Below are 26,669 nucleotides of genomic sequence, written 5' to 3' on the forward strand. Positions count from 1 at the left end.
TTTTAAGCACCACTTCAGATCAGTTTAAACCCTATGAGATCCAAACAAGACTCGTGGTCAGCTCATAAGCCAAACTCACTGAATTTTGTGTCTAGTACCTTAGCAGTTCTACAACATCCAGTATTTTACACGTAGGTGGAACATAGTGAGAAAATAAATATATCAAGCTTCCAAAAGGCCAACTCTAAGAAGGAAGGTAAGACAAACATAGAATCTACAAGAACCCTAAGCCCAAAATGCAAAGTCAAATCTTTAAGCTGGTACTCATGACCCTTAGATGTGGAGTGGACTGAAGTTTAGCTCAACACTATTAATTAAATAGTGTAGCAACTGTGCAAATAAGATCACGGAAGATTTGTTTAAACCAAAGACCTGCTTTGAAAATCTTTTAATATGTTTGAAAGTAAAACTGCTGATCCAAAACTCATTTTATACACTCTTCAAACATTTATTAAAACTTCCACTACATGTTGACCCCTGGTCTGAAATTTGTGAATCTAGAAAGTGAAAGATTTACGCTCTGATTTCAAAGGAGAAAGAACGTACCAGAAAACGAAAGAATGTAGTACGGTGAAATGGGAATTATAAAAGAATAAACTTGGTGCTGGAAGGAAGAGTCCAAAAAGTTTCCTGTGAGAGAAGAGAAGAGGGAGATGGTAACGCTCAGTCTTGGAAGGTGTCCGGAAGGATGAATGGAAGTTATCCAGATGGATTTGGGTCAAGGAGCAAGGAGATCTTATGCAAAGATGTCAGCTTGGGAGAGCTTGTGCTGTTTGGGCAAACATAGCAGTAAAAGGCTGGGAACTCGCGTCATAATATGTGGAAGCAAGATGGAACATGAACCTGAAGAAACACGCAAATGAAGAGCCTCTGCAACTTGCCAGTAGCTGGGATTTTATTTTGAAGGCTGTGGGAAGCCACTGGAAAGTTTATAGCAAGGTTGGATTCTGACCAGTGGCGGGGGGGAGGGTTAGAAAGAGATATGGCAGAGGCCAGGGCACCAACTCCGAGCCCACAGCAGGAATCCAGGTGCAAAATGATAAGGTAACCCTTCCCTGTCCACATCTCCATGCATACTCATATGTTGGATTTTCTACTCCGTGTGTCATAAGCATTTGAAAGATGCTTTTCCTGCCTCTTCAGAGAGTAACTGTGCTAGTGATAATAACGAATATCTATGTGTCAGACACTTCTACACCCTTTACAGGTCACGAATGATGTAATCCTCAGAACAGCCCTGTGAGGAAAGTACTATCATTATCTCCATTTTATAGGGAAAAAAAGGAACAAGGCAGTCACAAAGCAAATGGGTGGCAGAAACTTGCTTGAGTCTGTTTTTGACCAATTTGCTCTCATTACTGTCTTCAGTAACATCATTCTTTGGGTAATTTCTTTCCTTTGTCTTAATTACTCTCCTTGGTTTGATTTTGATTTTGTTTCGGCTTAGTGAGTTTTCAGTCACCCACGCCCAGCCATTTTTCAGTTTCTGCATCTAGTCTTGATCCTGGTAGGACCCTGGGTTGACCTCTCAGCTGAGGTCACCCACCGCCAGGTAAGACTTGGCACTATAAACTGTGGGATGGAGAAGAAAGGGTGTAAACTACTCATGGGCTAGAATTTGTGGGATTTGTTGACTAAATGCACATATTGTGTTAGGAAGCAAACAGGTACAAGGGTGTTAGACCACAATTATTGGTTGCCAATATTCAGTGTTTACATTAATAATATTTAAAAATAGTATTCACTGTGACCCACATAGTGAAATGTGACTGTATTTCCTTTTGAGTGTTACTTGTCTTTTCTCTGAAATTAATAATCACCTTATTTTTTAATTTGTTGTTTCCCATGTACGTATCATTATATTGATCCTCAAGTCTCTGACAGAAATATAAATCTTTTCTCACTGTATCACCCATGAGGAAATCTGTCAAGTTCATTTTTTTACTTGCAGACATCTCTCCAGCCTTCCTCATATCCTCTTTTAATCAGACAATTTGCTCCTTAAGGCTGTCTGATCTCTGAAGTCCTGGGCTTCCCTTTGCCATCTTTCTGTGAATTGCGTTTGCCTCATTTCTATATCCTGTATTGCATGTCTTCCAATTTCTTATTCTGTTCCTTGGCTTTGTTGGAGCATGTGTGCTAAGTTGCTTCAGTTGTGTCCGACTCTTGGCGACCCTATGACTGTAGCCCACCAGGCTCCTCTGTCCATGGAATTCTCCAGGCAAGAATGCTGGAGTGGTTTGCCTTGCCCTCCTCCAGGGGAATCTTCCTGATCTAGGGATGGAACCCTCGTCTCTTATGTCTCCTGCATTGGTAGGTGGATTCTTTACCGCTGTATCATCCCACAATTGCTGAGAAAGAGCTCACAAAAAACTGGGCAGAATCCACATTATGCCCCATACAGATAGACATGGATAGTTAATGATAGACATGCATTCTGATTGATGTTGGTCTTCTGTCCTGATCATTTTTGAATGTTTTAAATTTCTTTTCAACATATAAGGTAAATATTTTGAGAATTTGCATGTCTGAAAATAACTATATTCTAAGAGATAAGCAAGTATTGTATATTAACACACATATAGAAAAATGGTACAGATGAACCTAGTAGAGACCAGACTCGTGGACCCAGCAGGGGAAGGGGAGAGTGGGATACATTGAGAAAGTAGCCTTGACATATACACATATATATATATACTATCATGTGGGAAATAGATAGTAATGGGAAGTTGCTAAATAACACAAGGAGCCTAGCCTGGCACTCTGTGATGACATAGAGAGATGGGGTGGGGAGGAATGGGGAGGCTCAGGAGGGAAGGGATATATATATATATAATATATATATATCTAATTATGACCAACTATGTATATATACATATATATATATATAATTATGACCAATTTGCAATTCCAGTTTGCAGAAACCAGCACAAAATTGTAAAGCATTTTTCCATCAATTAAAAAAAAAGTAAAAAAAAATAAACTCATAGGATTAGTTTAGTAGGTATAGAATTCTCATTTGGACATCATTTCTACTCTGAAATTGCACTTTTTGCTAAATTTTCTTCAAATTCTGGTATTAGGGTTTATATGTCCAAGTGAAGTGAAAGTCACTCAGTCGTGTCTGACTCTTTGTGACCCCATGGACTATACCGTCCATGTAATTCTCTAGGCCTGAATACTGGAGTGGGTAGCCTTTCTGTTCTCCAGGGGATCTTCTAAACCCAGGGACTGAACCCAGGTCTTCTGCACTGCAGGCAGATTCTTTACCAGCTAGGCACCAGGGAAGCTTACTTATACATTCAAAATCATTCTAAATTCTGCCTTGTAGTAAGTGACCTATTTCTTCTCTTTCGAAGTGTTATGGATCTTCTTTTGTTCTCCATTGCTCTGGGAATTTCTAGTTTTTTTCATTTATTGAGATGTATGTTCCATGAGGTATTTCAGTATGACGACTTTTGGTCTTCAGTTCTGGAAATTTTTCTATTATTTCCCTGACACTTTTCTCTACTAAAGTCTCCTTTTCCGGAACTACTACTATTTTAACACTAGAGCCTCTGAACTAATACTCCATCTTATATTTTCTTTCCTCTTTTCTATTCTCTGTGTTTTCTGTTAATTTCCAAGGAGTACCCTCAGATGTATCTGCTCAAACTTCTCTGCAATTTTTTATTAGGGCTACCCAAATTTTGATTTCCAAGAGTTTCTTTTTGTTTCCTGATCACTCCTTTTTTATAACCTCCTGTTATTTTTTGGATTGACTTTTTTTGATCAATAATTAATTTTATTGAATTTTCACTAAAAATTTAGGTTTGTCTCTTTATTTTACTGAGATATAAACAACAAATAAAAATTGTATTTATCTAACGAGTACAGTATGATGATTTTGTATAAGTATGTTTTGGAAATGATTACCACGATCAAGCTAATCATCATATCTGTCATCTCACCTAGTTACTTCTCTTAGCTCTAAGAATAAAACTTACAGTTTCTGTGAAATTATCTTTTGGTCTCTGGATTGTCTCTGTGTGCTGAGATTTTTTTTTTTTTTTTAGTTGTTTTGCTCTTTTTTGCATTAAAGCATTTCCTCTTATGTTCGATGATCCCTGGTGGTCCGTTTGTGTTTATGAGAACTAACAGCAATGTGTGTGTGTGGTGAGAAGTGCCTGTGGAGTGGTGAGGTTCTGAGTAGCGACTTTACTACAGGGATCAGGCAGACAGTGAGCTCCAGACCTTTCTTCTTGGGCCTGTCAACTTCTCCATAGAGGAATTACCTAATCCTTGGCCTGGGGAACTGACTTAAGCCTGCTGTCAGCATTCTGGGAGCCAAGTGAGGGAAGGGAGCATTTCTTTAAGCTATCTGAAAAATAGCACTGACTCTTGTTTAATTTGTTCTGTATTTCGTCCAGATTTGTTGGGATTACTGAGACTTCTCTTCATGAACAATTAATGTAAACAGGTGGGCCAATCCTAGAAACTGTGATTGTCACCATATACTTTAAACACTGTAAGACTCTAAAAAATCATCTTTGTGGGTGATTAAATTGTTTCATCAATTTGCCATAATGACTGACATTTTTAGCACTAAACTTTGTGAACAAAGCTTCCTTTATATGCACCTACTGGCACCCCACTCCAGCACTCTTGCCTGGAAAATCCCAGGGACGGAGGAGCCTGGTGGGCTATAGTCCATGGGGTCACTAAGAGTCGGACACGACTGAGCAACTTCACTTTCACTTTTCACTTTCATGCCCTGGAGAAGGAAATGGCAATCCATTCCAGTGTTCTTGCCTGGAGAATCCCAGGGACGGGACATCCTGGTGGGCTGCGGTCTATGGGGTCGCACAGAATTGGACACAACGGAAGCGACTTAGCAGCAGCAGCAGCATGTTACCTGAAAGAAGTATACATCATCAAACAACATACAATGTTAGCTAGTTATCTCTTAATCCAATTCTCTGAATGGCAGGCAGACAGATTTCTTTTGATTGGGAAGAGAGTAAAGGAAACACATGAAATGCATGATATACTAGCCTTCATTTCGCTACTGGAATATCATAACTGAGGAAACTGGTGGATTTGGGGCTGAGTAGAAATGGAGAAAGAACACAAAGAAATAGAACCACTAGAAAAATCCTCCCTTCACTATATTTTTGAAAGGAAAACAAAATTAATAGCTGGTTGACTGTAAAAGTAAGAACTTAAAAGCAACCAGAGTGGAAGGGGCCCCATAGAATGTGTCTGGCCGGGGGGGCGGGGGGCGGTTTATGGATCAGTTCCCTTGAGCAGTCCTAAAGTAGGAAAAGAAACATGACGTGGGGATGACATCACTGAGAAAAAGGGATTGTTATCTATCTATTGAAATATCTATCTATCTACCAGGTAATTAAGCATTTTTTGGTAATCTAAGTAAGCTATGTAGACTCACAGGTACTCATGCAAAAAGAATTAGAGAAATGGGATTCTACACGAAACGTTAGAGTTAAAATACCACATTTATCTGAAATATCTGAACTATCCTGATCATTGAGACAAAATTGTGTCAAGTCTGCATTTTTAAAAGCTTATGTCTATAAGTATTTAATACGGATGGATCCAACCAAAGAAAATAAATAACTGGATTTCATAGAGTTCAGAAAATTCAGAAACTTCCCAAGTCCCAGAAACTGCTTGGCGGCATCAACTTGGTGACGGAGGCTGCAGAATCCAGTGTCTTGAACAGTTTTTGTTTCCTTGGGCGATTCCAACAGGCTTGGCTTGCTCACCATTTTCTAAGGACCTCACTGCTCAGACACTGAGCTCCTCCATAAAGGGATGCAGGTAACTGGGAAAGTTCTGGCTTGCTCTAGGTACAGCTGGAACCTGGGACAGGGAGGGAGCCAGCAAAACTACTACTGAGTCTGCCCTTCCAGGAGCTGGGAAACAGGCCACTCTGGTTTTCTTAAACATCAAAGCCAAGCTTCACTGAAGGCAGGATTGTTTAATATTCAAGAGCTCACGCTGAAGTCCATCTCTACTAATTATATTACTTATACTTGAATTCCTTTGCAGTTTCAAAGAAAAGGCCTGTCTTCTTTCTGCTGTTGCTTCCTTCCCACTGCTAGCTGTGTGCGTGCTCAGTCACGTCAGACTTTCTGTGACCCCATGGATTGTAGCCTGGCAAGCTCCTCTGTCCGTGGGATTGACCAGGCAAGAATACTGGAGTGGGTTGGCATTTCCTTCTCCAGGGGATCTTCCTGATCCAGAGACTGAACCCACGTCCCTTGTGTCTCCTGCATTGGCAGGGTGGATTCTTTACCACTCCGCCACCTGGGAAGCCATACCTCCTGTTTATTTCTTGTGTTTGTGGGTTGTGCAGTGTTTAAACATTAGCTGTGTCTTATTAAACAGATTAGGTTATGATTTGATTTGGGGAAACTTTAGAAATGGAAAGGTAATAAAGGATGAAAAATTTGCAAGTAATGCAATATACTACTTATTTAAACTAATTTTAAATTGAGGGATTAGATATTATATTATCAAGGCTTTGCATTCTTACCCATAGAGATTCATCTAATGCTTTAAGCAGGTATTTTTTAGACTTTTTGTAAACAGAACTTTTAAAATGAAACAAGATTTTTAGAGGTACTCTAATTTGAAGATGCACTCAGATAAATCCTCTTACAAAGCCAGGAGCTGCCACCTATTTTATCTGTCTTCAAAGACTTGATTTGAGCCAGAGAAATTTAGGTGTTCTTTAAATTTTTTTCCAAAAGACTTTTTATTGGTCCTTAGTCTTAGCTAGATTTTTTAGGGGAAAATAAAAAGAATGAAAAGTAAGAAATTCAAACATCTAATTTGTGAGTTGAGATATATGAAATACATTTATTGAAACATTTAGGATTTCAAAACTAAAGTTCTTTCCCTTAGCAGTACTCATCTGGTTATTGACTAGAGGTAAATTATGACTCAGTGTTTCGGTTTCATATTAAATGAGAATTAGGTACCCAGGCGGAGAAGGAGATGGCATCCCACTCCAGTACTCTTGCCTGGAAAATCCCATGGGCGGAGGAGCCTGGTAGGCTGCAGTCCATAGGGTCCCGAAGAGTTGAACATGACTGAGCAACTTCACTTTCACTTTTCACTTTCATGCATTCAAAAAGGAACTGGGAGCCCACTCCAGTGTTCTTGCCTGGAGAATCCCAGGGACGGCAGAGCCTGGTGGGCTGCCATCTATAGGGTCACACAGAGTCGTACACAACTGAAGCAACTTAGCCGCAGCAGCAGCAGCAGCAGGACCCAGGAGCCAAACGATAAAAAGGACTTTGTCTAGGAAAATGTTTTTAGGAAATTGTGCACATGATTAACAAGCAAGTCTCTTCTTCTAAGCTACTGCTTTGCTTTCACAAACACTACAATCTTATTTGATGGGAAATGTGGACAACTTACATTAGCAACCCATGTTCTGAGTTAAGAGCCTGTCTAACTATTAAGTCATAGTAAAAACTGAGAGGAAAGGAAAAGAAAGATGTCTCTTCTTAAATTTCAAAAGAAAACCTCCCATCTCCTTTTCTTGCCAATACTCTAACCTGGGTGTGAATTTGGTGACTGCTGGACAGTTTTTGGTGTGGATCTTTGGGTCAGTATGCAAAGTGCATGCCTTGTCTATCATTTCTAATCCCTGGCTCTTAACTCAGGACTTTTTGCTTTGATAAAGCAGTGAGTAGAAAGGGCTGGTCAAGGTAGTCTAACAACGTGAAAAGGCATGAAAGAGACTCTTTGCCTCATATTCATAAGACTTTCTTTCATTTTTATAACCTAAGGCAAATATTAGATTTTAAGTGATAAAGATTTTTACTCTAAATTTGATTAGGGATCATTCTGAAAAAGCTCTGCATATCTCAACATGGGTAAATCTTGACAAGGTAAGCTTTAAGTGGAAAAAAAAATGCCAGTTGAAAAGAATTAATTTAATACAGTACCACTTATGTAAATTTTAAAATGCTTTATATTTTTATGGTTACATAGGCACATGAGAAAAACACATTTACAGTCACAAGAAGGATGAGCACCAACTCCAGGAGGCCGTTATTTTGGGAGAAGGAGACAGAGAAAAGGAACAGGATGGGCTCAGTGAATCAGGACTGTGGTTGTAATATGTTTTTTTTATCAAAAAAGGAGAAAAAAAATATATCTGAAGCAAATATGGCAAAATGTTAGTACTTTTAAAATCCAGGTTTACACTATTTTAGGTTATTTTGTAATATTTGCTACTTAAAAATTGGCAAAATGTTTATAAACAAAAAAGTCTCTGAGGTTGCTAAAATACAGGAGATTTAGCAAGGCTTTATTGAGAATCTGCTGTGTATTAGGTATTAGGGAGAGTGACATGAGGGTGAGTCCATCCCTACCGTAAGGATTTCACTGTCAAGGGGGAAAGAGATACCCTTGACATAATAAATACCCATAATCATGTTATACGTGGTCATCACAACCATGTCATACATAATGGTTTCTACATGGAACGATTGACTCTGAGATGATGCCTTTACTGGATGAACGTTAATGGAATCTAGCCCAAGTTAATGACAAAAAATCATCATGAATTGAATTTTAAAAATAACATCTTCATATTTAATATTTCAAATGGATTGCTAACAAAGTATTCTCAAAGAGAGGTTCTCAAATATAACTGGCATATGCTCCCATGTAATTTATTTAAATAAATATTCATTATGTACCTTAGCAGATTTCCTTTGTGGTACCTTCTAGCTCTGTCTTTATGATTCATATTTTTGTTCATGGAAATGTTGTCTTCCCAGCTAGATAAATCTTTTCCGAGAGGGTTGTCTGGGTTTCATATTTTATCTACCAATCCCTAGAGCTTTAAAGTATATATGTATTATTTATGTGTAAACAATAGCAATGGTTCAATAGCAATAGACAATAGCAATGGTAAATTTTTATTGAATGCCTACTATATGTTATAGGATCATAGTAAAAAGTACTTAACTCTGAACTCAGAATTCAGAGTCAAGGGTAGCGGGAAACATACATAGATTTAAAATCTATATTGCCATAAATATGTGGCAGTATATTGTGAAAAATAGTATGTGAAAAATGTATGTGAAAAATGTAATGCCACATATGAAGACGTTACAAACAACATGCATCACTGCAGGCAAAAGAAACGCTATAGTTAGCTACCAAGAAGGTTGGCAAGGTGTTTTGGAATCTGAACAATACACTACTGGTTCCCCTTCTTGAGAAAATATTAATGCAAAACAGTAAAGTTTTTTTATACCCAACTTTTGTCCAAGAAAACACTACCACAAAACAGCATTCTACTGTTGGGGTAGAAATAAAAACAAGAAAAAAAGGCCATTTATTCTACTCATGGCTGTGCTTGGTGGCTAACAGATTTTCATCAATAATTGTTAAAAATAAAAGAGTAAATATTTGACATCTCAATTTTAATTAAAATGAGCATAATGTGATACCAAGGTGAGAAGAACAGAAGAGATCCCTGATAAATCGGCGAAGAGGGAACAGGTACAGTATCTGAGTCACAGGAGTAAATACACATTACACCTGTTGGCTCAACAGAAAACTCCATTCCTGGAACCCTTACTGTGTATGTTATTTGCATACATTGGTCCCCTTAGCAACCAACAACTTGGGGTTCTAAAAATTTTACCTGAACCAAAGACCTGTTTGTGGAAGAGTTTTATCTGTGTCCAGAAGACAACACTGATAACAATGAAATGGGGGAAGATTCAAGCAAACCCAGAAATGCTGAAAGCAATCGTAGTTGCTAAGGAGACAGAAAGTAAAGTCAACACAATTTAAAGGCCAGTTGTGGTTCAGCTGGTAAAGAATCTGCCCGCAATGAGGGAAACCAGGGTTTGATCCCTGAGTTGGAAAGATCCCCTGGAGAAGGGAAAGGCTACCCGTTCCAGTATCCTGGCCTGGAGAATTCCATGGACTCTATAGTCCATGGGATCGCAGAGAGTCAGACACAACTGAGCGACTTTCACTTTCACTTCAGATAGCAACAGTTCAAAATGTTGGGGCCATAGCCAAAGGGAAATCTGAGTATGTGCCTGGTAAAGAAAAGTGGCAACATCCCATCTATAACGACGAGAAGAGAGCTTTAGGTCTGTTTCTGGGCTCCCGGTATAGCCTTGTGAACCCCTCTACTGTCTCCCTTCCTAACCCAACTGGATCTCACCCATCCACCTTTGTTGGCTACATCCTTGTAAGGACTTCTCTGCCATCAGGTGGAACAGGCAAGGCTTTCTGCTCTAGGAAGAAGCCTTCTGAGTTGCCGAGTCCTCTTCATTCTAGAACAGAAAGGCTAGAATATGACTCCATCTTTTGCAGCTGTATTTCCTTCCTGAATCCCAGTTGTTCATTTGGTCCCTAAAAGCCAGTTTCCAGGTGTTTGCTGGCCAAGCCCCAGAAGATTAATGATCTCCTTTTTGTTTTCACTTACCTTGGATCCATCATCTTTCCCTCTCTCCATGGTTTAGGGCTATCAGTGTGAGTAATACTATTAATAGTGACCAATGTGTACTAAGTTCTTACTCTGTTTAGGGCACTGTTCTAATACTTATCATGAATTGACTCTTTAGGTCTCATTAACAAGTTGAGGTTGATTACTTTTCACCCCCATCTCACAGATGAGGAATTAAAGCACAGGTAATAATAAGTGGCTGAACCTGGATTTGAATCTGGGCAGCTCACAATTATCACCAGTGAACTACACTGACCTTCATGTGAATCTTATATGAAGACAGAATTATATGAGATAATAAAGAGCATGAAAGAAATACAGTGACTTTCAATGTGCTAAAAATACCTTGATGTGAAAAATGCTTTCTGATGATAAATGTCAGTTACCGTGAAATCCTCTTTGAAAGTCATAAGAGCTGGTGATTTTGTGTGTTGGGATAGTGGTGGTCTTTTATTTACACCAATTCAAAAAAATTGCATATACTATGTGTATAAGAAATAAAAAAAAATTCAGATAAGATACTTGTCTTCAGAGAGTCTTAGTCTAGTATAGAAAGCACAACATGGAGACAAATATACACATAAGGGTAAAAGATGCTATGAATTTATAGCAGGATCCATAGACAATTATGATCAAATTTATCAGAGGTTAAGAACAAGGAAGGTTTCACAGAGCAGGATAGTCAGGATATATGATCAGGTAGCTGTCCTGATCAAATTTTCTAACTATATTTTTTGTTTTCTAATGTCTGAAGACCCAGATTTCATAGGAACTTGGGACTTCATTATATCTTGTTCTTATTCAAATTATGGTTACAGGGATTAGGCAGTATTGAAGTGTCTATGCTAGTTCTAACTGTTTTCCCAATGAGTGTTTTGACAATTGATAAATAGATTTGGAGAAGGAAATGACAACCCACTCCAATATTCTTGCCTGGAGAATCACATGGACAGAGGAGCCTGGCAGGTCCTCGTCCATAGGGTCGTAGGGTCGGACACAAATGAAGTGAAAAAGCACACAAATATTATTTGCATAACTGGGTATGTTAGTCCTTGTGTGAAGTTGACATGTCTTATGGCTCTTAAGCTTTGAAGAAAGCTTTCTAGAGATTGTGACAACCCTGAATTAAATTTTGCCCTCAGTTATTACCTAATTGTGCACATTAATTATCTCATGGAGGAGTCTGCTGTGATGATGGATGAGAAGGTCTGTACTGTGAGTGGCTGCTTAGGAAAGGTCACGGTGTTCTCTATAATGTCTAGCTTTAAACCGTTTCAGATGTGATTTCTAAGCTGAAAGCTGAACCACCATAAGAGCATTCCATGGTAACAGACCTGCATCTGTTGGACTCCACTGGCAAGCTGTTGCAGGGCTAGAGACAGATCTCCATCTGAAGCATCTAGCAGTGTGGCAGAAGTAAGCAGGTATTAAGCTGAAACTTGGGAGAAAAGTATAGTTAAGGCAATTCCATCAGAAATGAGTTGCAACATCTCAGAAGAGAAGAAACAAGAGCACTCAAGAGGCATTCTTTCCGAGGAGGGAGAAAACCTTGAGATGCCACTGGAAGCGTAAGTCATTTCATCATATGTGCAGTGCAGAGTATGCTTGAGCACAGTGTTTTGAGTGAGTGATTATTGCTTCCTCTGCAATACACACCGTACCTGGAGCTCCAGGAAAGGGAAACATAAGCAATAAAAGAGAGCTCCCATGTGTGATCTGGCAGGGAGGGTAAGCATCAGTGAACCAGGACAGCAGGGCCAGGACTAAGGTGAGGCTAGTGAGCCCAGCCTCTGCACGTGCAAAGTTGGATCCTCTTTATTCAAAACTGCAAGCTTTTTGATCACCATGGATTTTTAACATTAAGATTGATTTTTAAATACTGTATTCAAATATTATTTATCTGTGTTTTGATGCCCATTTAAATTTTGTGCCCCAGGCAAGTACCCTCTCACTCGCCTTAGCCTAGTGCCAGCCCCGCATGACTACAATTGAAGTGAGATGTTTCAACACTTACCATGGCCTAGAAGATAGAATCATTGCATTTTATTGCAGATGTGACCTCACAGGGCATCTGATGTTACCTGAACCCAGAGGCTGGAATCAGAGAGCCTCAGGACCATGTGCAGCCTACAGATACGTTTTATTTGCCATTATCATTGTTTATTTTGGAACAATGGCTTACCCTCTCTACCAGATCACTCATGGGAATTCTCTTTTATTGCTTACGTTTCCTTTTCCTGGAGCTCCAGGTACGGTGTATATTGCAGAGGAAGCAGTTATCACTCACTCAAAATACTGTGCTCAAACATGCATTGCACTGCACATATGATGCAATAACTTATACTTCCAATGGCCCCAGACATGGAACAACTGACTGGTTCAAAACTGGGAAAGTAGTATGACAAGGCTGTATGTTGTCACCTTGTTTATTTAACTTAAGTGAGGAGTACATCATGCGAAATGCCAGGGCTGGATGAATCACAAGCTGTTATCAAGATTGCTGGGAGAAATATCAACAACCTCAGATATGCAAATGATACATTCTAATGGAAGACAGTAAAGAGGAACTCAAGAGCCTCTTGATGAGGGTGAAAGAGGAGAGTAGAAAAGCTGGCTTAAAACTCAACATTAAACAAACTAAGATCATGGCATCTGGTCCCATCACTTCATGGCAAATAGAAGGGAAAAAAGTGGACGATTTTATTTTCTTGGGCTCCAAAATCACTGCAGATGGTGACTGTAGCCATGAAATTAAAAGACACTTGCCCCTTGGAAGGAAAGCTGTGACAAACCTAGACAGAGTATTAAAAAGTAGAGACATCACTTTGCCAACAAAGGAGTGTATAGTCAAAGCTATGGTTTTTCCAGTAGTCATGTGTGGATGTGAGAGTTGGACCATAAAGAAGGCTGAGTGCCAAATAATTTATGCTTTTGAATTGTGGTGTTGGAGAAGACTCTCGAGAGTCCCTTGGGCTGCAAATCAGATGAATCAATCCTAAGGGAAATCAGTCCTGAATATTCATTGGAAGGACTGATGCTGAAGCTGAAACTCCAATACTTTGGCCACCTGATGGGAAGAACTGACTCACTGGAAAAGACCCTGATGCTGGGAAAGATTGAGGGCAGGAGAAGAGGGCAGTAGAAGCTTACATGGTTAGATAGCATCAATGACTCAATGGACATGAATCTGAGCAAACTCTAGGAGATATTGAATGACAAGGGAGCCTGGCGTGCTGCAGTCCATGGGGTCACAAAGAGTCAGATGTGACATATGACTTAGCAACTGAACAACAACAACTATTTGAAATTGAAAGATTTCTTCTGATACAATATCTGGATATTGTCTCTGGATATCTGACTTCTCTTGGAAAACTGGAAGGTTTAACACACTGGATCCATGTTCTTTAATGGATCAACTAGATATGACTAGAATATCTCCTCCAGTTCACTGGTTCACTAGAGCCACTTCATGCATATATGTTCCTGCCTGATGCTGTATGCATTGTGATTCTGAGCCCTAATAAACTGCAGGATTCTTTCAATAATATCTCTTAATAGTGGACTTTCATTCATTTAAGGACTATTTATTTTTGTGCTTATTATATGTAAGATATTGTGCTTAGGAACAAGATGATGAGATCCTTTCTCTGTTAGAACTTGTTTTAGTCCCACACACAATGTTATGGGTTGAATTGTGTCCCCCCAAAAAGGTATATTGAAGTCCTAGCCCCAGTACCTGAGAATGTGACCTTACTGTGAAAAGGGGTCTTTACCAAGGTAATTAAGTTAAAAATGGGCTTCCCTGGTTGCTCAGTGGTAAAGGATCTGCCTTCCAATGCAGGAGACACAGGAGACACATGTTAGATCCCTGGGTCAGGAAGATCCCCTGGAGAAGGAAATGGCAACCTACTCCAATATTCTTGCCTGGATAATCCCATGGACAGAGGAGCCTGTGGAATTACAGTCCATAGGGTCGCCAAAGAATCAGACAGAACTTAGCAACTAAACAACATCAACAAAAGGAGGTCATTAGCTGTGCCCTGATCTAGTATGACAGGCATCCTTTAAAAAAAATAGAAATTGGGACACAGAGCTGGACACAAACAGGGAAAACAATGTGAAGAAATGCAAGGAGAATGCGCCCATGGGGCTGGAGTGATGCATATACAAGCCAAGGAATGCCAAGGAATACCAAGGATTGATGGCAAATACCAAAAGCTAGAAGCAGTAAGAAGGGATTCTCCCCTAGTGCTGTCAGCTTGATTTCTGACTTCTAGTCTCCAGAACTGAGATAAAGATGTCTGGTGTTCTTAGCCACCCAAGTTTTTGATGCACTGTCATGGCAGCCCTAAGAAACTAATATAGGGCAGTGACTAAATAATTTGAAGAAGTAGTTAAATAACAATTGTGACCACAATAATGAGGGGAGAGTCCAGAAGGTTACAAGCATGTACTGTTGGGGTGATGGGTTGATCTTGTTAAGAGGTTATGGGGCTTTGTTTGAGGAAGGAAAATCCCATGAACAGAGGAACCTAGTAGGTCGCAGAGTTGGACATGACTGAGCCCCCACACACACGTCTTAGCTGAAGCCTGAAGAAATAGTTTAAGTTAGTTTGTAGTAATAAGAGAAACAGGCACAGTCTAGGCTAGAAGGACTGGCATGTGTGAAGACACTAAGGAAAGAAGGAACAGGGCATACTCAAGAAACTGGAAACGAGAGGAAAATCTGGTGAGCTGAGCCTATATAGTAGGTATATTGATTAATCAGCTATTTTACACTGGGGAAGTTATTTTAACTCCTCTGAGGATAATAACAGCAGTAGCTCAGAGGTTAAAGTATCTGCCTGCAATGCGGGAGGCCTGGGTTCGATCCCTGAGTTGGGAAGATCCCCTGGAGAAGGAAATGGCACCCCACTCCAGTATTCTTGCCTGGAGAATCCCATAGATGGAGGAGCCTGGTGGGCTACAGTCCACAGGGTCACAAAGAGTCGGACCCAACTGAGCGATTTCACTTTCACTTTTATCTCATTGGTTGTTAGGAGGATTAAATGAAGAAGTAAATGAAAGGGTCTTAAAAGAATGGCCAACACACATGCTCTGTTAGATGTTACCTCTTGTTATGAGTCCTGTTGTTCTTGTTGTAACTATGATTATTCACAGGGTAAAGACTTTCAAGGCCCTGAGAATGCCCCTAGACTATTAGTCTCTATGGTGAAGGAAATGGAAGGTTAGTGTATACTTCAGGGCTTCAGCTTAACTGGATTTTATCTCTAAAAGCCTCCTCTGGCCACACTGTGGAGGATGGATCAGAGGTTAGTGGAGATGAGGCCGCTGGTGAAGGTCCCGGGGACAGGTGGCGGTGGGGGAGGCAGTCTTCTTGCTTGGTTCACTTTGCAGAATTTGGAGAGATCACACAATCAGCTTAACAATTTTAAAAATTCAAGAAAAAGCTGCTTTCTTCTTTCTTATAGAACAAACATGCCTTGGGTGATGCTTAGGTTTTTAATCTCAATTCTTCCATAAACTTAGTAGAAGGCCTTGAGCAAGACTTGTATGTGCTTATTTAATCATAGACACAGAAACATAGGAGGGAAAGTTAGATTCTATGCTTGTATGATGACATTGGGCTTCCCTTGTACCTCAGCTGGTAAAGAATCTGCCTGCAATATGGGAAACCTGGGTTCTATCCCTGGGCTGGGAAGATCTCCTGGAGAAGGGATAGGCTACCCACTCCGGGATTCTTGGGCTTCCCTTGTGGCTCAGCTGGTAAAGAATCCACCTGCAACGCAGGAGACCTGGGTTCAATCCTTGGGTGGGAAGATCCTTTGGAGAAGGGAAAGGCTACCTACTCCAGTATTCTGGCCTGGAGAATTCCATGGACTGTATAATCCATGGGGTTGCAAAGAGCCAGACACAACTGAGTGACTTTCCCTTAACGATGACATTAATAGTGATCTTAATGGTGACATTAAGATCTCTGGTTATTGAACACATTAACAAATATCTTTAAAAGAGTTCAAACCTCACAGTCTCTATTTGCTTTTCTATTGCCTTTCTATCTTGTGACTCAATTTTAGAAGATAAATTGAATTGATTTGTTCGTCACGCAAAAAAATTGATTTGTTCTTCATTGTTGTCAGAATCTGTGCTCTCAGGTGAAGACATAATGCTGGATTGGCAAATTTTCATAACCAATACAAGTTTTAAATACAGTACTGGATGTGCTGAAAATTCATTAGGAAATGAAAGCCATCAAGAAAAAAATTTAAGTTTAGTTCTCTCTGAATTTATGGCTGATTTTAATAAAAAGCTCCACATTTGATATAATTAGTTTGCCTAATGTTGGCAGACTTTAAAAATTATTTAAAAATGAATCCATTGTTAGTCTAGATACATATCACTGAAATGTTTATTTCCTGGTGATAGTTTATGATACTCAGCTTTGAAAGGAGAAAGAAAATTTGAAGTAGAATTTCCTCTTTGTAAACTAAGTAAATTCTAATGTTTTCAGAATTGAATCTTATAACAGAGTACCATTATGATAAGGATTTCTTTACAATACCCTTAATCAAGACCTTATTTTCTTTCGAGCAAAGTTATATATGAATGTTAACTTATTTTTATGAGTAACACTTAAATGTACTTACTGTTTAAAGAGCTGATTTTATATGCAAAAGTTGGGTGTTTTGACTTACATAAATTTTCAAAACTGAAAAGAAATCGCATGGGACTAAGAATTGCCATTATAAGAGACAGTCTTGTTTACATTTTAAAATCTTATCATTCTTCATATTTTTGTGTATAGGTGTTTAAAGTAAGCAAATATATAAAGCCATTAAAAATATTGCTGAGTGTCATATATTTTAGAGTGACTTTAATTTTTGCAAAATGAACCTCTTGATAAATTTTGCAAAATTTAATGAAAAAAATGACATTTTTTTTTCATTTTTTAGGGTGAGGTACTTTAATCTGAAACCCCCTCAGTAACTTGATGATATTTTCCCAATAGACACAGACATGGTTTCACTGGTGTGATTCTTTCCTTATTTTGACTCCATGATTAGAGAGATTTGGTGTGTCTTTTTTCCTACAGTATGTCCCCAAGTATTAGAAAAATGCCTTTCTGATACATGTGCATGCGTGCTCAGTCACTTCAGTCATGTCCAGCTCTCTGCAACCCCAAGGACTGTAGCCTGCCAGGCTCTTCTGTTCATGGGATTCTCCAGGCAAGAATACTGGAGTGGATTGCTGTTGTCCTCCAGGAGTTCTTCCTGACCCAGGGATCGAACCCTGGTCTCCTGCATTGCAGACAGATTCTTTACCGCTGAGCCACCAGGGAAGCCTCTTCTGATACACAGAGGTGCTTAACAGTGAGAGTGAACGGTGATATGTGCCAGTGCCCGGCGTGATTCGCCAACCACGGGCAGAGGGCCTGAGTTGTCATCTCGCCCAATTTCTTACCACTGCAGAAACCGCCTCTGTGACGGTGAGTGCCAGTAGAGTGAACCCAAATCCTGCTTTTCCTCCAGGATTCTCTTAGCATGCTCCCTGGACTAGCAGTGTCGGCATCACCTGGGAACTTGTTATTCGTGCCAATTCTCAGCACACCCTCCCCACACACAAAAGACACCGGAAACTCAGGGGCCATGCTCAGCAATCTGTGTTTTAGACGCACTCCAGGTGATTCTGACGTTCACTCCAGCCTGAGACCTACTGCTCGAGACAATGCATGTATGGGCACTGCCCACATCTACCTCTTTGCTTTCTTTGCTCTTCTCCTAATAATGTCCAACTTCCCTTCTGATCAACATATTTGAATTTTAGGCTTATGAACATTTCAAAATCAATACATTTTGGCGTTTTTTAAAAATTGCTATTTATTTATGGTTGTGCTGGGTCTTCCTTGCTCCCTGGGCTTTTCTCTAGTTGTGGTGAGAGGGGGTGGCTCTCTAGCTGGGATGTGCTGGCTTCTCATTGCAGTGGCTTCTCTTGCTGCAGAGCACAGGCTCTGGGGGGGTAGGTTTCAATAGTTGCGGCTTCTGGCCCCTAGACACAGGTTCAATAGTTGTGGTACATGGGCTTAATTGCTCTGAGCATGTGGGATCTTCCTGGATTAGGGATTGAACTCATGTTTCCTGCATTGGCAGATGGATTCTTTATCAACTGAGCCACCAGGGAAGCCTCACTTTGGCTTTTGAGGAATTGCCTTCTTAAAGTAACTTGCACGACTCAGGTCTGACTGATACTTCACAGCTTACTTGGAATTTAACTCTTAGGGGTTGTATTACTATCTGTTGCTGCATGGAGAATTATCCCAAAACTTAGCACCTGAAAACAAAGAAACATTTATGGTCTCGTAGTTTTGTTTTGTTTTTTAATGTTTTCAATTGAAGTATAATTGATGTACAGTGTTGTATTAGTTTCAGGTATACAGCAAAATAATTGTTATATATTGATATAGATTAATATGCTTATGTGTATGTATATATGTGCTGTTTGTGTATTTTGGAAATTAATCCCTTGTTGGTCATCTAATTTTGCAAATATTTTCTCCCATTCTGTAGGTTGTCTGCTCATTTTATTTATGGCTTCTTTTGTTATGCAAAAGCTTTTTAAGTTTCATCATTTGTTTATTTTGGTTTTCATTTCCATTAATCTAGGAGATGGATCCTCCCCCAAAAAAAGTACTGCTGTAATTTATGTCAAAGAGTGTTCTGCCTATTTTTCCCCTAGGTGATCTCACAGTTTTTGAGGCTTAAGAATTTGGAAGGAACTTACTTGAGTAGTTGTGATTGAGGGTCTCTCCAGAGGCTGTACTCTCAAGAGGTCTTATCTATGACTATGGCGATCTCCTGACTCGAAGGGAGAGGGATCAGCCTCCAAGCTCACTTACGTGGCTGTTAGAAGAGCATAGGAGACTCACTTTCAGGTTCACCCACGCCTCTCCTCTCCCTTATGACATGGAAGCTGGCTGCCACCAGAAGGAAAGATCCAAGACCCTTACCCAAGGGTAAGAGGGCATGCACAGGTGGGAAGCCACAGTCTTTTTATAACCTAACGTGGGAAGAGACATCCCATTGGTTACACTGCATTTTGTTCATTGGTAGCCCACATTTGAGGGGGATGGGTTTAGTGCAAGGCATGAATACCAGCAGGCAGGAATCATTGGGGGTCAACTTAGACATCCCCATACAGGTAAATTATTTCTCTCTTCCTCCAGTTCCTTGCTTTATAATGTTTTGATTAGGGCTTTCTAGTATCAGAAATCTCAAGACCAACTGGCTCATACAAAAAGAAAACGTGTGTGGCTTATGGTGTAGTTTGATACAGGGAACTGATCAAATGTTGTCACCAGGACCCGGTCATTTTGGTTTTATCTGATCTTTACTGGCTTCATTCTTGGGTAACTTCTCTTCTCTTGCTGGCATAATAGTTTCCCAAACCTTCAGGTTCAAGGTGAGAGGTATAGCAGGAAAGTCTCTTTCCTTGGAAATCCTGGCATAGGTTCCATTGACTGAGTGGGCTATAGGCCTGTGCCTGAATCAACTGAAAGACCAAGGAATCGGGATTATGTTACTGAGGCCCAGGACACACACAGCACCTTCAATCGGGGTGAGTTCCACAAGAAACATAACAGCCGTTAGCCGGGAAGGTAAGTGACCCTGGAGGGACCATATCAGGCAGGCATTTCACGGAAATACTGCCTATACGTGTCGAATCCTCTGAGTTTGCATGAACTAGAATCTCTTGGATAATGGCCACGCTCTCCCCCAGCGTTTTCTCCCCACATGCTGGGGATCACAGGGTCCAGTTGATCTACTGATGCCACCTCTCTTATCCTCTCTTCCACTCCCATCCAAGTCACCACGAAGTTCTCATCTGGACTAAGCAAGAGCATCTAACTCCCTGGGTACATGTTTCCATTTTTGTCCATCTTCTGTCTATTCCCCGTGTAGCAACCAGAGTGATTTCTTTCAAATGCCATCTGATGAAGTTAGATGAAAATTCATCAGTTCCAGTAATTAAAATCCAAGGCGTTATGACCTGGTCTCTGCCTGCCTCTTTAGCTTGACCACTGTCTGCCGCCAGTCTTCCTCTCTGAGCTCCCCACATTCTCCAAGCTTCTTTCCTCCACAAGGAAGGGCCACAAGCTTCACATTCTGCTGAGGAAGCTCTTTCCTTGCATTATGTCTCCCCTTCTCTGCCCTTGCTCACCATCAGGGCCCAATTGTGATGTCACTTTTTACAGGCCTTCCTGGGCCGTCCAGCGTTAGGTACGCTCATTGTACTCCCTACCTTCTATTTATTGCGCTTATCAGAATTTTCATTCTAGGTTTATTTGGCACCTTCCCCCTCCAGACCATAAGCTAATGAAAGCAGTAGCCTTGATCTAGCCACAGAGCTTCTGTTTGGTTCCTTGTAGGTACTCAATAGATATTTGATAAACATAATGCATTTCCCTCATCTTAGACCTGTGCAACTGTGTTCTCCAAAGGATTAAATAGATGACGAGATTTATTACAGAGTTGAGATTTGTTGGTGGTCTTGTTCGGCCGGGAGCCCCCGATTCATTGGGTTAGGTCAAGCACAAGAGAGAATGAAATTTTTTTGAGGACCTGTAATGTTAAACATATATATGTGTTTAGTTCTTACAACAATCTCTTGCAAGTTCAGTGTAGTATTCTTATTTTGTGGATGAGGGAACTGATGGTCAGAGAGAGAGAAGGACTCCCTCAAATTCACATTGTTCACAAGTGGCAGAGTTAGGATACTTACAGAAGTGACCTTGATTGGAAAATTCCAGGTCTGAATGGAACTATGGAAAAGTCAGTGGCATGCTTTGTTTTGCTTTTTGTTTTATCTTTGAGTAGGGCAAGGTCAAAAAGGAAATTAAACGTGAAAGTGAAGTAGTGTAGATTTCTTGCTGCTGGTTGAGCACAACAGAATCTGAAAGCACTGGAATAAGGGGAGTATGGAATTTAGGGTGCAGAATTTTTATTATGTATTTCAGGGTTTCCCACCCAGTAAAATAAAGTTAGCAGGTGTTGAGTAGCCTGGGTCTGGGAGCATGAAAGAAATAGAGTCCGTCTAGTCTTTCTAAACCACCTTTGATGGGATTTATATGCCCTGAAATGCAGACGTAAAATTAAACAGGATAAACCATCTCATTTCCTTGTTTCTCGAGTTGCAATGATACACAAGCTGGTCTATTCCCCTTTTTTCCTTTTATCTCAAACATGGTGAGTAAGCACAAGAAAGCTCTTAAAGAAGTAGGAGGCTTTAACTGAGGGACTGTGTGGGGCTAGCGTCAGTGTGGAGACAAGTTTCTTGGTTCTTTTGAATTATTTGTGAGGTGAGGCTAGCTTGTTGGAATGATTCCTACTAATGTCAAAGTTTGAAATTTTGTTTGTTTTTAAAATTTTAATTTAATCTTTCTGTAAGTTAAATCTGTGGCCCCCTACCCCCAGCCCTATATATATGTGTGTGTGTGTGTGTGTGTGTGTGTGTGTGTGTGCGTGTGTGTATGTGTGTGGAGAATATGCAAAGGGGACCTGAAAGACCACTGCAGCACATGACTTGAGAGAAGGGAAAATGGCCAATCAACATTTGGGACTGGTGGTGAGTCTTACATCCCATGAGTAAGGGAGGCACTACATAGGCAAATTTACTTATTTTTATTATTTAAAATATTTATTTACTTATTTGGCATCATCTGGTCTTAGTTGCAGCAGGCGGGATCTTCACTACATTATTCAGTCTTTTGTTACGGCACATGGACTCTCTAGCTGTAGTCCACAGACCCCAGAGTGCATGGGCTCAGTAGCTGCAGTGCAGTACCTGGGCTTAGTTGCTCCACAGCATGTGGGCTCTTAGTCCCCTCACCAGGGATTGAACTGCTTCTCTTGCATTGCAAGGTGGATTCTTTACCACTGGACCACCAGTGAAGTCCCCACAGGCAGATTTAAACTATGAGTTAATCTCCCACTTTAGTAAGCATGAGCCGACTGGACAGAGGACTAGTGCTTGGCAAGGTGTGGCTAAATTTGCAAAAGACCCAAATGCAACAGAAAAGAACCATCAAGTTGTTAATTAAAAGGGGAAAAGTTAAAAAAAAAAAAGGATATGCAAAGTGTTTAGGATCATTTTACTAGGAGAACAAGAAGCCTATAATAGGGTAGAAAATGATTCTGAAGTGAATTCATTTCATTTTCCATAAATGTAAGATACCTAGTCCCAAAAACCTAGAAGGAGGTCAGGTAAATGATGTCTGCAATCACACTTTCATTCATATGTTTATCAAACATCTATTTATCTGTAGTCACTGGTTACTGTTGATACTATGGGGAACATAGAGCCATGGTTTATATCCTAACTGAACTTCAATCAGTTCAATCATTGAATCATGTCCGACTCTTTGTGACCCCATGGACTGCAGCGTGCCAGTCTTCCCTGTCCATCACCAACTCCCAAAGCTTGCTCAAACTCATGTCCATTGAGTCAGTGATGCCATCCAACCATCTCATCCTCTGTCGTCCCCTTCTCCTCCCACCTTCAATCTTTCCCAGCATCAGGGTCTTTTCCAATGAGTCAGTTCTTAGCATAACGTGGCCAGTGTATTGGAGTTTCAGCACCGGTCCTTCCAATGAATATTCAACTGAGCTTACAGTCTGGTTAAGGAACTGAGCTTATTGAACTGAGTTTACAGTCTGGTTAAAGCAGCACAACACAGTGTGACAGGTGCACAAACAGAAGCAGAAGTGAGACACCAGACTAGGATTCAGGAGAAGCTTCAACAGCTGGGTGATCTGGAGAATAATACCTGTGACGGTTAGTTTGATGTGTCAACTTGGCTAGGCCATGGTGGTGGTGGTTTAGCCGCTAAATCATGTTTCTGACTCTTGGGACATCATGGACTGTTAGGCTTCTCTGTCCATGGGATTCTCCAGGCAACAATACTGGAGTGAGTTGCCATTTCCTCCTCTGGGGTATCTTTCCCACCCAGGGATAGAACCTGGGTGTCCTGCATTGCAGGCAGTCTCCTGCATTGCAGGTGAATTCTTTACAGACTGAGCTACCAGGGAACCCCCTGGCTAGGCTATATCACCCAGCTATTTCATCAAATACTTGCCTGGGTGTTGCTGTGGAGGTATGTTGTAGATATGGTTAACATCTACAATCAGTAGACTTTAAGGAAAGATTACCCTTGACGATGTGGGTAGGGCACAACTAAGGTTTTCCAGAAAAGAGGAAATTCAAGACCGAAGCATCAACTCTTGCCTGATTTTCCAGAATTATCCTAGAGATTTCACATGGACCTGGCAGCCCCCATAGTTGTGTATGCCAAAATAAAATTCACACACACACACACACACACACACACACACATCTTATTTGTTCTGTTTCTCTGGAGAACCATACTGATGCAGGATCTTAGTCATGTAAAGTTGGGGAGAGGACTGGGGAAGGTGTGTGAGGGAAGGTGACAATATGCAGAGGCCAGGAATGAGAAAAAGAAGCCAGACCAGGAAGCTCCTTACGGGGGACCAAGAGAGTCTGAAAGGGTTTTACGTTGGCGAGTGAGAGGATTAGATTCACATTTTACAAAGGACATCCGATTATTTTATTATTGAGAGCAGAAGTCGAGAACACCATTTCAATTCCAGCAGGAAGGAATTCCTAATAAGGGAAATATTTTTAATAGGAGAAAGGAGACAGCCGGCTGAGTCTATTCTGAAATTTAAAAAGTAATTTGGCATTTCAAATCGTTGACGGCCACAGCCTCGCATATAGCGTTCTTTTTTCAATCCAGAGCCTTTCAGCTTTACCTTCTCTCCTTCACGTCTATAGCTTCTGGTCCCTGGGGAGATGCTCCAATCTGACCGAGCAGCGGTTCTGGAAGATAAACTCTCTCACAGCGCTGGAGGTGGGAGGGCGGAGGTCAGCAGGGGATTCCCGCTGCGCAAGTGGGAAGGAGGAAAGAGTTTACAAACCGGCTGAAGTTCCGTTACAGCCTGTGTGCGGCGAGAAGACTCGTCCATCACAGCTGCAGCCGGGCCTCTGCCCACTTTCTGCCCGCTCTCGTGAGGGTTCGGTTCCCGCCCCCGCCCCGATTGCCGAGAGTCCAGCTGCCCCAGCGCGGCGGTGTGCCAGTCTGGGAGGCGTCTAGGTTCCTGACAAGCTGGGATCCGAGTGCGGAGGTGCGCGCCGAGCACCGAGTTCAGACTGAGGTCCGGGGGTCCCCACCGACCACATTCGCTACCTCTGTGCCCAGCCAAAGAGGTTTTGCCCTGAGAACCAAATGGATTTTTCTTTCATTTCCTTTGCATCCCTAAATGTCTTCATCCTGGCTCCCGGTGCCTTCCCCATTCGATCAACGTTGTGCTGACAAAAGCTAGTTGCCCAGGTCCAGCACCCTGGAAGATGGTGGGTGGAGGTCGCTGGGGCTTGATAAACCTTCCCCAGGTGCGGGCTGGAAGAAATCAGCATCCTTATTACTGCCCCCGCTCCAGGGATCTCAGGGGGTACGTTTCTGTACAGCCCTAGTGGGGGAGGGAGGGGAGGATGCCCACGTGCTGGAGTCCAGGACCCCGCTCCCCAAAGCTCGGTCCCACACCTTGCAACCCGACCTGGAAGGAGACAGGTTGGAGCCGGGTACCCGAGAGCGTGAGTGAGGATGTAGAGAGGGGGCAGGGTTAGCGGACCGGTCCGAGAGAAGAGGCAGCAGGTGAACCCAAGGGCTGGGCCCGCAGGCAGGGACGCGGATTGAGGGGGCCTCGGAAGAGCCAGGGGAGACGAGGCGAGGGTTGGGCTCGCAGGGCTGGCGGGGAGGCGAGCCCAGGCGGTGAGACGGACGGGGAAGGGGGGGCGGGGAGCCCAGGGGAGGGAGTTCCGAAAGGAGGGAAAGGAGCGAGCCTGGAAGGGAGAGCGGCGGTGGCCGGCCGAGCTGCGAGCTGGAGGGCGCCAGGCGCTCCCAGACCGTGCCACCCCCACCTTCGCCCCCGGGGCGCCGAGGGCTCTGCCGGGGAGACGCACAAAGACATGCGAAGAGGGGCTGAGCGAGGCTCGCGCACAAAGACGCCGGGGCGCACGGCCGCTCGGGCTGCACCCACCGCCCCCGCGCCGCGCCGCGCCGGGGCCGGGCCAGCGCGCAGCCCGGGGCGGAGCGCGCGGCGGCGGCGGCGGCTGCGGGCCGGCGCGGGACCCGGGTCGCCCGCGCTCTCCGGGTGACCCGGGCCCGGCCGCAGGCGCGCGCGGGGGCGGCGGCGCCCCAGCCCAACTTGGCCTCGGCCTCGCCCTCTGCCCGGCCCGCGGGTGTCCCCTCCTTCCCGCGATTCCGTGTCTTCTCACGCTCCCCTCCTCCCTCCCCGCGTCCAGCCCTGGCTCTCCCCACCTTGTAAAACAAAGCCGGGGGAAAAAAATGCCTGCCTGTGCAGCTCGGAGCGCGCAGCCCGTCTCTGAATAAGAAGTGAGTACAATGGCGTGTTGTTTGTAAAAGCTTCAAGTCCGTCTTTTTCAAAAAAAAAAAAAAATTGTGAATGCTGCATGCCTCATGCTTCCCAGCGCCTCGCGGGAGAGAGCCGGCTATAGAGCAGGAGGTGAGACCCCCGGGTACCCCCCCTCCCCATCTCCCGCCGCGCGTTTTCCGTCCCAGCCAGTCCCGGGAGGGTTGCAAAAGCCCCGCTGGCAGCACGCGGACGTTTTCCACCTTTCGTTTCCCGTCCAAGGTGTTGGATCCCAGTCTGGGGTTGGAGGCAAATCTATCCCCGGATCGACTCCTGGCTGCTTCTCCCCACTCTCCCGCGGGTGCCTGGGCGTTTTGCATCTGTCTTGGGTATAGGTTTGGGACACTTAGGGGAGTTTCCGAAGGAGGAGGGTCAGCTCTTGGGAGTCGCCCGACGGGTGACCCTGGTCACACCTGTTGCCCACAGCGCGGTGGCATAGGCAGTGGTGCTGAAAAAGCCCATTTCTCCTGGAATTGAGTCGTCAGTTGTGGCCAGGAGCGAAGAAGACAGACGTGGGTGCGGATGAGAGGCTAGGATTAAGCGGAGGCTGTGAGGTGCTGCAGGCAGAGAAGGGAGGGCGTGATGGTGCCCAGAGTGTGTGGAAGGGGTGAATCTTTGATTCCTTATTCTAAGGAGCTTCTCTTCATGATCATACATCAAACGACATGGAG

At 42.6% G+C, this 26,669-nt stretch overlaps 1 protein-coding gene across 3 annotated transcripts in view; it reads left to right on the forward strand.

Moving 5' to 3' along the window:
* Positions 1–26,669, forward strand: part of KCNK2 (potassium two pore domain channel subfamily K member 2) — a 252,288-nt gene that overhangs the window by 90,346 nt on the left and 135,273 nt on the right. Inside the window, exon 1 of one of the 3 annotated variants that reach the window (XM_070384777.1) lies at positions 25,602–25,961. The exons of the other annotated variants lie outside the window; for them this stretch is intronic. Within the exon in view, the coding sequence (XP_070240878.1) occupies position 25,961 (1 nt within the window). The 5' untranslated portion in view covers positions 25,602–25,960. Of the gene's footprint in view, positions 1–25,601; positions 25,962–26,669 lie in introns of those variants that run through there. 3 annotated transcript variants of the gene reach the window in all.

Source organism: Bos mutus, chromosome 16 (assembly GCF_027580195.1).
Source record: "Bos mutus isolate GX-2022 chromosome 16, NWIPB_WYAK_1.1, whole genome shotgun sequence".
Lineage (NCBI taxonomy): Eukaryota > Metazoa > Chordata > Mammalia > Artiodactyla > Bovidae > Bos > Bos mutus.